The 10367-nt window shown below is 44.7% G+C and overlaps 1 protein-coding gene across 2 annotated transcripts; it reads left to right on the forward strand.

Annotated features, from left to right (window-relative positions):
* The first annotated feature begins 2601 nt into the window (after positions 1-2601).
* Positions 2602-9662, forward strand: LOC119971418 (uromodulin-like). 2 transcript variants are annotated; one of them, XM_038806906.1, is made up of 9 exons: positions 2602-2827; positions 2911-2971; positions 3626-3727; positions 4506-4711; positions 7011-7165; positions 8381-8620; positions 8740-8899; positions 8994-9117; positions 9492-9662. In XM_038806906.1, the coding sequence occupies exons 1-9, from the start codon at positions 2825-2827 to the stop codon at positions 9602-9604; spliced, it is 1164 nt and encodes a 387-aa protein (XP_038662834.1). In that variant the 5' UTR covers positions 2602-2824; the 3' UTR covers positions 9605-9662. The 2 variants fall into 2 exon arrangements, with proteins under 2 accessions (XP_038662834.1, XP_038662835.1); XM_038806907.1 differs by lacking the exons at positions 2602-2827; positions 2911-2971 and adding an exon at positions 3033-3168.
* Positions 9663-10367: the final 705 nt, after the last annotated feature.

The following is a 10367-nucleotide window of genomic DNA, read 5'->3' on the forward strand; positions in this document are numbered from 1 at the left end:
GTATATTTTGAAAATTTTATTTATTCGTTATGAAAATTAAATGATAGCATTGTAGTTGTGGGTGGGCCCCCTTTGTCTCCTGTCAATGGCAATTATTTATTTCAATGTAAACGGTTATAGCTGTGACTATGTTGGCCTATTACATTTGCTTACAAGCAGGAAGCAGGAGCACAGCCTTGTGGTCAGATTTGCCAAAGTGTGGGCGGGCGATAGATCGGTAGGCATGTTTGATATTTGTGTAGCAGTGGTCCAGGATGTTTGGGCCTTTGGTGGAACAGGTGACGTGTTGGTGGTAACTTGGTAGTACACTCTTGAGCTTGGCCTGATTGAAGTCCCCAGCTAAATTGAACAAGGCCTCAGGATGTTTCGTTTCAAGGCTATTTGTGGTGGTGAATATTTTGTGCAGTGCGATTTTCACATTCGCATGGGGTGGGATGTAAACTGCCGTCAGGATAACGGAGCTGAACTCCCGCAGAAGGTAGAAGGGGCGGCATTTTAGCGTCAGGTATTCTAGGACGGGGAGCAGAAACTCGCCAGTGTTGCTACATATGTACCGGTTGCTGCTACACAATGTTCATCTCCGCCGCCAAATGGCAACAAGGCATGCGTTGGGTGTTTGGGTGACCAGTGTCCCCACTGGTGGTTCTTCAACGGAGGCGTCTTCGCCGTCGATCTTGGGGACCTGGGTTAAAGGGTGATGTACACAGCAATGCCATGCAACCATCGTTTGCACCTGTTCACGGACTCCCAAGAACTCTGCCATTTTTGCAGTCTTGTGGAGTCCATGTTCCATATCTATCTTCAATGTTTTAGGTTACACTCCCTTTTTAGTTTCTTGACTACCCTTTTGTTGAAGTTTTGTTTGCACTTCAGTCCCATGCTTCTGATCTATGGGCACCCGGTGCAGAGAGGGGCAGGAAAGACAGAGGGTGCGATTCTCCGAAACGGAGAGAAACAGCCAACTCCGGCACGGAGGCCGCTCTCACCCCCTATTCTCCCCCCCCCCCCGGGGGTCTAGGAGCGGCGGTGCGCGAATCTCGGGCGTCGGGCCTTGACGCTTGCGTCAAAGAGGCGCGCCGAGAATGACGCAGCCGGCGGCGCCTAAGTGACGTCACCCGCTCATGCGCGGTTGCCGTCTTCCCCTCCGCTGCCCCGCAAGATATGGCGGCTTGAACTTGCGGGGCGGCGAAGGGAAAAGAGTGCGTCTCTTAGAGACGCCGGCCCGATAATCGGTGGGCACTGATTGCGAGCCAGTCACCTCATGAGCACGCCCGTGGTGCTCGATCCTCCCTCCGCCCCCCCACAGGCCCCACACTTACCTGTTGCGCGCTGTTCACACCGGCAGCAACCAGGTGTGGTTGGCGCCGGCGTGAACCGGTCGGGTTCGTCAGGCTGCTCGGCCCATCCGGGCCGGAGAATTGCCGGTCGCCGTGAAAAACGGCGAGCGGCGATTCTCCGAGCAGCGTCACGCAAAACATGACACGCCATTTTGGGGGTGAGGGGTGGGAGAATCACGGGGGGTGCCAGTGTCATGATTTGCCCGGCCCTCCCGCGATTCTCCCACCCGGTGTGGGAAGCGGAGAATCGCGCCCAGAGGACCTCATCATGAACCTGCTCCTGGGCCTGGCAAAACTCACCATTAACAGGTCCAGGCAGAGGGCGACCGAGGGGGGTCTTCTGGCCCCACTCTCTGTGCCTCTTCCGCGTCAATGTTTGCAGCTGGGTGTCCCTGGAGAGGGAGCATGCAGTCTCCATGGTCACCACAGGGTCTGGATTGCTTTATAGACCCATTCGATTTGATTTGATGTTTAGAACATAGAACAGTACAGCACAGAACAGGCCCTTCGGCCCTCGATGTTGTGCCGAGCAATGATCACCCTACTCAAACCCACGTATCCACCCTATACCCATAACCCAACAACCCCCCCTACTCAAACCCACGTATCCACCCTATACCCATAACCCAACAACCCCCCCCCCTACTCAAACCCACGTATCCACCCTATACCCATAACCCAACAACCCCCCCCCCCCTTAACCTTACTTTTAAGGACACTACGGGCAATTTAGCATGGCCAATACACCTAACCCGCACATCTTTGGACTGTGGGAGGAAACTGGAGCACCCGGAGGAAACCCACGCACACACGGGGAGGACGTGCAGACTCCGCACAGACAGTGACCTAGCCGGGAACCGAACCTGGGACCCTGGAGCTGAACCTGGGACCCTGGAGCTGTGAAGCATTTATGCTAACCACCATGCTACCGTGCTGCCCCTTTGACTAGCTTCTGTTGCTCTTTGTTTTGTTTGGGCAGTGACCCTTTTCATTTGTCTCTGAGTTTATCTATTTTTGCATATTAAGTTGATTGGACCCCAAAATAGTGCATGGGGAGTTGTTGAATTGGGTTTTGGCTCAGTGAAATAGATTGAATCAAAATATAGGCCACTGCTACTCATGTGTAAAATAGGCTACTCCGAACTACAATTGCCCGAGGGCTCACAATAATATCTCTTCCAGGTCACCGTGTCCTCAATTAATCTTAATCACTCCTCAAATAGTGAATGTGTAGATTGTGACGCCAGTGTCCTGACTAATCAATATGTCTCGAGTGGAATGGACTGTAAGCGTTCATTACAATGTCAACATTGTGCTCCTTTCCGAAACTAACTTGTTGAAGAAATCTGGTATTCATCTAATTGTCTTGTTGACGAATTGACACAGCACAGCTGAGACTAATAGCCTTGACTAATGGCCGTCCCGCTAGGACAAGTTAAAGTCCCTTTGACGGTGCTACACAGGAGCTGGTGGAGTAGAGAACACAAATGGTGTGTGGAAGTCTGTCTGTAATCTAGTGTGAAAAAAGTCAAACCGGGCCGAATAGGAAATGATATCTTGTGTGTTTTTGCAGGCGCTGTTCAACGTGCTGATGCTGTTATTTTGTGGACTTTTTGTCACAACTCATAGTTCTGGTAAGTATGTAAGTAGAGAGAGAAATACTTCACCGTGTGGTTAAAAAGCGAATTCCACCCTGGTCCCGACCAGCGCCCCTCTTCCATTCCCATCCCAGTAAAATATTGTCTCGATCTCCAATCAGCGACTCTCGCTCTCGTTCGAAAAGGATTTTGGATGTGACTTTATTGTTTTCCTCTTTTCCAAGACACTTTGGGTAAGAAAGCGAACTTAATTTTAGCAAATCAAAAAAAAATGCAACTTTACTGGAATGTGGGTCAGAAAATGAAGTCTAGGGAATCTACCAGATTTTGGTTCTGGTCCATCGGTGTTCATGACTGTCATCACTACACTCCAGCAGCAGTATGTTATATGGGAGCATAAACATGACTCGCTAGTAACTGGGAGCAAAACACTGGGTGGATGCTGAGAATGTGAAACTGCTGGGGGAAAAAAAAAATCAGGTTGGAGGTTGACCACCTTCTTCTGTCCTTGGTCTACTAATTGATCAAGGTAGAGACTGAAAGCAAACTGTGCATCAAATGTTACTGTAAATATTGCATGTGGCTCTTGTGACATTGAAGCAGCTGCTAGATTTGTAACATGGATGAGAGTTTCAAAAGGCTGAATGAGAACCAAATTCAACCATAATTTGTACTGATTTTATTTAACAGGTTGTGATCCTAATCCTTGTAAGAATGAAGGGAGCTGTATTATGGTGAATGGTGTTGCTCAATGCAAGTGTGTTCATGGACTTAAAGGCGAGACATGTGAAGGTACTGGAACTGAATGTAGTGGGTGGCCTGACTTTCTATGGACATTGATACCATTGGTTTTACTGTAGCAAAAGTGAACTCTTCCTCTAGGAACTGATGTGCAACCCCCCAATTGCCTAGCTGGGTGGGACTACCCTTGCCTAGCTCCAATCTTTAATGCAGCTGTAATGACTCTTGCCTCTATTTCTCTGCTTCAGGGCAACATCAGAACTCAATTTTTCACATGCTGTACTTGGCTCCATGTTGCCTTCACCCCTTTGTCTCCTGTCAGGACTGCTTATCTGACTTTCAATAGTGAATAAGCAGGCATTTACTTCAAATAAACATTGATGTTACAAGTCAATGGAGCAGAGCCGGCCTATCCATTTGGTCCAATGAGGAATCTGCTGATCACCATTCCTAAGACTACCTATATTTCTCTTAAATGCCTCCCAAGCTCCACCCTTGCCTTGGCTTAATGCTGCTGAAGACTTCATCCAAACCTGGGTTCCAATCTTGGCAGGTCTTGCTTCTGCCCTCTGCAAATACAAATTGTCTGTGCATTAATATCCACCAGGCCCTACTTGCCCATCTCTGTGCCTGCCAATTCTGGCCTTGGCTCTGAAGTTGCCTCCATTTCTGTCCCTCTGATGTTTAAACACTACTTGCCAACATCTTGAGGCAGATCATCAAACACTTGTGTTGATTAAGTGTTATAAATTCTTGAGGTTTCCTAAAATGAATTATAACTTCCTGTAGTAGGAGGATTAACCCCTCTTTTTTCCCCCTCCTCCCCTAGATATAAAAATGGAGGTGATGTGTGAGCAGACCTACATAAAAGTCTCAGTGTTAAAGGAGTACTTTGACTGGAAAAATGTAACTATGGACTCTGTACAGCTGTTTGAGGGTGCCTGCAAAGCTGCATTAGAAGTTATACATGAGGAAGAATACTACACTATCACCATCCACCACAATAATTACTCCAGTTGTGGTACTGTTCTGGTGGTAAGAATTTTTACGTGAACATGCAACCTTACTCGTATGGTCACAATGGCCTCCTGTATTGTAACCATTTGGATTTCTATAAATCTATTTAAACAGTAGTGTCCTCCATAGAAATTGTTAGTCTTGGTCTAAAACTTTGTAGTAACTGGGTTTTGAGAGAATTTGGAATTCCACATCTCTTTGAATAATAAACTACCTTTCTAATAAAAGGCTGGCCATGTAGAAAGAAGATTGCACAAGGTCAACAGTGCTCCTTCTTGGCTGTACTTTGCAACCTTCACTACCTAGATATAAATTTTGGTGCATGTCTACTGTAAGTCATGCTTTGAGGTTTGAAAATAATGGGATGATGCCACACAAGCTGCCTGTTGAGAGCCACTGCTGAAAGCAGTACTATACTGTTGCTCCTTCCCAGATAGAGGTTTATTCATGTCCAGTTCAAATTACTCTGTCCATCTCTCCATTTTGTCTGTAAAAGAAATTAAACCTGCAAACTGCACTGCATTCAATTCACATATGCCATAAAGCTTGCAGAAAAAAAACATCAGACTTCCATACATTAAGTACAGTAATCTCCCATTGGAAAGGATTTAATGGATCTTGGCTATGTAGTGCAGATTCATCACAAATGATGCACGGGACTCCTTAAGGAGTGGTTGCATAGGCCTATGTCTTTGAGTGACTTTTCAGGGAATCTGAATTAGTTGAATAATTGCTAGAGGTGGGTGTGGAAGGCTTCCTTGTGTGCAGTGCAGCATGCTGTCTGAGTAGAGTAGCATGAAAATGGCCAGGTAGATCTATGGTTAATAATGCTGGTAGTATGTCATGGGCTATATATTCTGCAGATATCCCATCTGCAAGACTAGTATAAGCATCAATTTGTCTGGATGTGGATGTTGCTAGCTAGGCCAGGATCTATTTCCCTTGGGAAATATCTATATGCCTTAAACTACTGCAGGCTCTGGTGTGGTTTAGAATTTGGAACAGTACAGAACAGGCCCTTCGGCCCTCGATGTTGTGCCGAGCAATGATCACCCTACTCAACCCACGTATCCACCCTATACCTGTAACCCAACAACCCCCCCCCCCCCCCAACCTTACTTTTTAGGACACTACGGGCAATTTAGCATGGCCAATCCACCTAACCCGCACATCTTTGGACTGTGGGAGGAAACCGGAGCACCCGGAGGAAACCCACGCACACACAGGGAGGACGTGCAGACTCCGCACAGTGACCCAGCCGGGAATCGAACCTGGGACCCTGGAGCTGTGAAGCATTTATGCTAGCTACCGTGCTGCCCCTGGTTAGGGAGGGTGTTCCTGGATTTTGACCCAGTGACACTGCCAAGGAACAGCAATACAAAAATTGGAATGGTGGATTGGCTGAACCTCTAGGTGGTTGAACCCTTGTATCTGCTGCCCTTATCCTTCTAGATGGTATTGGTCAAAGGTTTGGAAGGTAATGTCTAAGACTGGGTGAGTTCCTGCAGTGCATCTTGTAGATGGTACACCCTAATTGTGTTGGTGCAGGGAGTGAATGTCAAGTGGGCTGCTTTCTCTTGAATGTGCAGTGAATTGTTGGAGCTACACATCAGGAGTGTATTTCATTTACACCTCTTGCTTGTACTTTGATGGTGGACAAGCTTTGGAGTCAGGCAAGTTACTTGCTACAGGATTCCTAATCTCTTGAGACTTGTGCTTATAGCCACAATATTTATGACTAGTTGAATTTCAGGTCAGTGGCCACACTTGGGATGTTATGATGCTGGATACTATGCAATCATCTCCATTTCTGTCCTTGTGATGGAAGGATGATCACCTGAAGCAGTTGGGACTAGGCACTACCCTGAGTAACACTGCAGTGATATCCTGGAATGGAGTTTGACCTCCAACCATCTTTTGTGCCAGGTACGACTCCAACCAGTGGTGCATTTTCCCCACTGATTCCCATGACTCTATTTGCTAGGTGCTCCTTGATTCTATGTTTGTCAAGGGCAGTTCTCCTGCATGTTATTGCTAAGCAAGCATTGCTTTATTAGTACTGCTGATGACCCCTTCCATCACTTCACTGAGCAGATTTATGGGTAATTGGCTGGATTGAATTTGACCTTTGTGCAGAACATACCTGGGAAATTGTACATGTCAAATCCCAAAATTTTAAGTAAATGGACTTTATCCTGACGTGATTTTTTTTTTCTTCAATCCAGCACTGATTGTTGGAACTGACTAATTTTGTTCACTTTAAAAATGCTGTATAACCACTTGGAAATTCAGTTTTGTTTTGTTTCTGCTCATTCAGAGTAATGCGACACACATCATGTATATGAATGGATTACATACCAAACATATGACTGGAATCATCACCAGACTTCCTTCTGAAGCAATTGACTTCACTTGTGTTTACCATCGTCAAAGAACAGTGCAGCTTGAATTCCCAATACAGCCAAAAACAACGCAAGTATTTTTATGGTTACTGTTGCTTGGTGAAATATTTTGACTTTGCTTGTATTATGGAACTGCCAAGTTCCCACTTTTCAATAGATTGTCTTGTGTCCATAGAAATTATGATGAAGCCTTATCAAATCAACTGGCTTTTGATCTTTACTTTAACCAGCTGACATCTTCACTTGGCATTAGACTGGATGAATGACATATGGTTTTCTAAAATCTCAATTACAGAGCAAAAAAAAATTAAAACCCAAGTTCCTGTTGCAATAAACTTTCACAAACTCTGAATTTTCCAGATGAATTCTGGAAGGTACATATATGCAAGGGGCTAGATTCTATACGGCATCCAGTCTCTAAACATCCTTCTCCCAACTGCCTACGCATCAAGTAAGCTTGACAATCCTCAATATGATCCTGAAAATACAGTTTGCACAGAATTGTTAATCCTTTTGAGCCATCAAGAAATGTCTTTGTAGTTGAGCAAGGTAGGCATTTGGGAATTGTTGGTATAGGTTGCATATCCTTTATCCATCAATCCAAGAACCACATTAAGTAGCTGACTGATCCAACTTGCACGTGACCTTGGCACAAATATCACTTGCCTTGTTGCACCTCGTTTCTACCCAAGTCTGAAAATGATACCTTGTACTTCTATATAGATCAGGCATGAGTGTCCAGCCTGCCAGAGGTGGCTTTTCTTGCTTCACAACCTACAGGAATGCAAAACTTTTCTTCCAATTTTCATGGGTATATCCACTTTTTAAAACCTTGTTCTACTTGCCTTTCCATGTTACAATCTTCACTTTTTCTAGTACCAAACGAAAGGTAGGCTGCAGCTATCTGGCTTTTAATTCTCCATTCTAGATGTGCATCAATATCAGGATCCTTGACCCTCCCAACTCCTTGCTCTGTTCACTGCCTAACGAACACTTCACTGTGAACAGAAATTTTGCAAGGAACCACCTTCCATATCCATGATGAGGAGGTCCTGACCAAAACGCAATGGGTAATTAGTATTGTACAGAAGTATTTTTTCCCCCCTTTTTTTCCTCCCCCCCCCCCCCCCCCCCCCCCTCGGCAATGTTGTCTGTAGCTGGGTATCATTTGTTTTATCTTTTATGCCTCTAAATGAGCAACTTGGAAGAAATGGGTGGAGAAATCAAGTTTTGCCAAGTTCCTGTGCTGAGATGTGATTTTTAATAAAATCTATTATTTCTTTAGAATTGCAGTGTTACATATGCAGGAAGGAATAGTCATTGTATCAATGGCTTTATATGAAAGCTCCAAGTATGAGAATGCTTATGTGGAGTTGCCAGTTCTCTCTTGGACTGAGAGACTGTACATCAGTGTGAAAATTGAACCAGGAGAAAATAACTTTTTTGACTTGACAATAAATGACTGCTGGGCTACACCAACAAAAAACCCAGATGCCTTGCCCCAGTATTACTTAATTAAGAATGGGTAAGTAAAGTGTATATAGTGGCCCAACATTAGGCTTGTGCTGGTATAAGGTAGTTGCATGCGAGCCTCCTTTCCAAATGCTTGCATCTATTGGCATTGTTTATTTAACTTGATTCCAGATGCCCTATTGATGAAACTGTGCAATATCACAATCCAATTGGAAATGAGACTGTGGCCAACTTCAGTGTGCAGATGTTTCGATTTGTGAAGTATCCAGTAGTGTTCTTGCATTGCAGAACTGAAATTTGTGCACCCGACAGCCTTGAGCCTTGTATGATTGTAAGTTGCACACCCCAAGATTATAAGCATTGATTGAAGGACAGTTTTTAGATTTTAAAATAACTCTACATTTTCATCATTACTTTTCCCCTAGGACTGTCCTGGCCCATCAACCAAGACCAAAAGGGATACTAACAGTCGATATGAAGGATTATTGACCTATGGACCTATTCATTGGGCTCACTCTAAAACACATGTGCATGAAGCTGGTAAACCTAGTAAGTTTTTAAATTATTCATCATATTCTGGGGTGGGCATGATATGTTGGAGCAGGCTCAAGGAACACTAATCTGTTTCCTTCAATGCGCACTTCGAATTTGCCTTTAGGGTAGGTACATCACATTTGACCAGTGTCTGTTCAACCTAACTGTCTGAATGGGAATTTAGAGTGGTAGAGCTGTGAGGTTGGTACTGCATGTGCTGACTGATTCTGCTCCCAGGTGACTTTGATAGGTTCTGCACTCCTTATTCCAAATTTGAGAATTCTTGGACAATTAAATTACCATCCAGTGGCTAGACATGCCAGCTGCTCTGTTTTGAATGCTTGGTCCACCACAACCTGCATAATTTCATTTTTCTTTTTTCCCTGCAGACTTGATGCTTGCTACAGTTCCTGCCATTGCTGTGATGTCTTCCATGGTGTTCCTTGTCCTTGCAGTTACTTTGGCTAAAGTAATGAAGAAGCGACCAGCTGGAGTTGTTTGAAGCTCCTCCATGAATGTAAAAGAAAAGCAAACCAAAATAAAGTGTTGACTTGCATAACTTTCTGGGTATGTGTACAATCCATGCTGCTGTGGACTGATTGCACTAGTTGAGGCTAGCTGGTTTGTGCTTTCAACACCTCTGCATTGAACCTTCACAGTCCAGGCTTGTAATTGAGAACTAAATCTGGTTAGTATTCCTTCAACACTCTCTTTTCATTAAACTAAACAAAATTGTCTAGATAACCACAATTATGGTGGATAAAAGTATACATTCTGTAATTTCTTAGCTCTGGTTATAACACACATGTAGCAGTGTGCTGGTATTGATTGAATTAAAAAAAAAATGTTAAATGTATTTGGGTTATGACACACCCCAGGAAACATACTTCCCAGCAATCAGCCATACAGAATGTGCTTGCACTCTCTCTCTCCTCTCCAACTAGAGCCATACCAGTCACCAAACAAAGCCACTAACTCCAGTGGCATTACCAACTGCCACTTCAGTAAACCCCAAATATCACCACCAAAGGGTATCCTGGCTAAGACATGAAGACTCCTGCCCAGAATCTGCCCAATCGTTGATGACCCCCAAAACATGTGTGCATGATTCACTGCTCCCTGAGAGAACCCACTTGCTCTCACGTGAGGTCATGTGCACCACCACCACCTTGTACTGTCTATCAGACTCATCCTTGCAAGAGGAGGTCCTTTTACCCCACAGTGCCTCTCTACTCAATTGATCTCTCCTCTCATTTCTCTTATCT

Source organism: Scyliorhinus canicula, chromosome 9 (assembly GCF_902713615.1).
Source record: "Scyliorhinus canicula chromosome 9, sScyCan1.1, whole genome shotgun sequence".
NCBI lineage: Eukaryota > Metazoa > Chordata > Chondrichthyes > Carcharhiniformes > Scyliorhinidae > Scyliorhinus > Scyliorhinus canicula.

Coding starts and splice junctions, on each gene's coding strand:
- LOC119971418 (XM_038806906.1), top strand. Junction 7,166..8,380: donor CCAATACAGCCAAAAACAAC/GCAAGTATTTTT, acceptor TTATTTCTTTAG/AATTGCAGTGTTACATATGC. Junction 8,900..8,993: donor GCCTTGAGCCTTGTATGATT/GTAAGTTGCACA, acceptor CTTTTCCCCTAG/GACTGTCCTGGCCCATCAAC.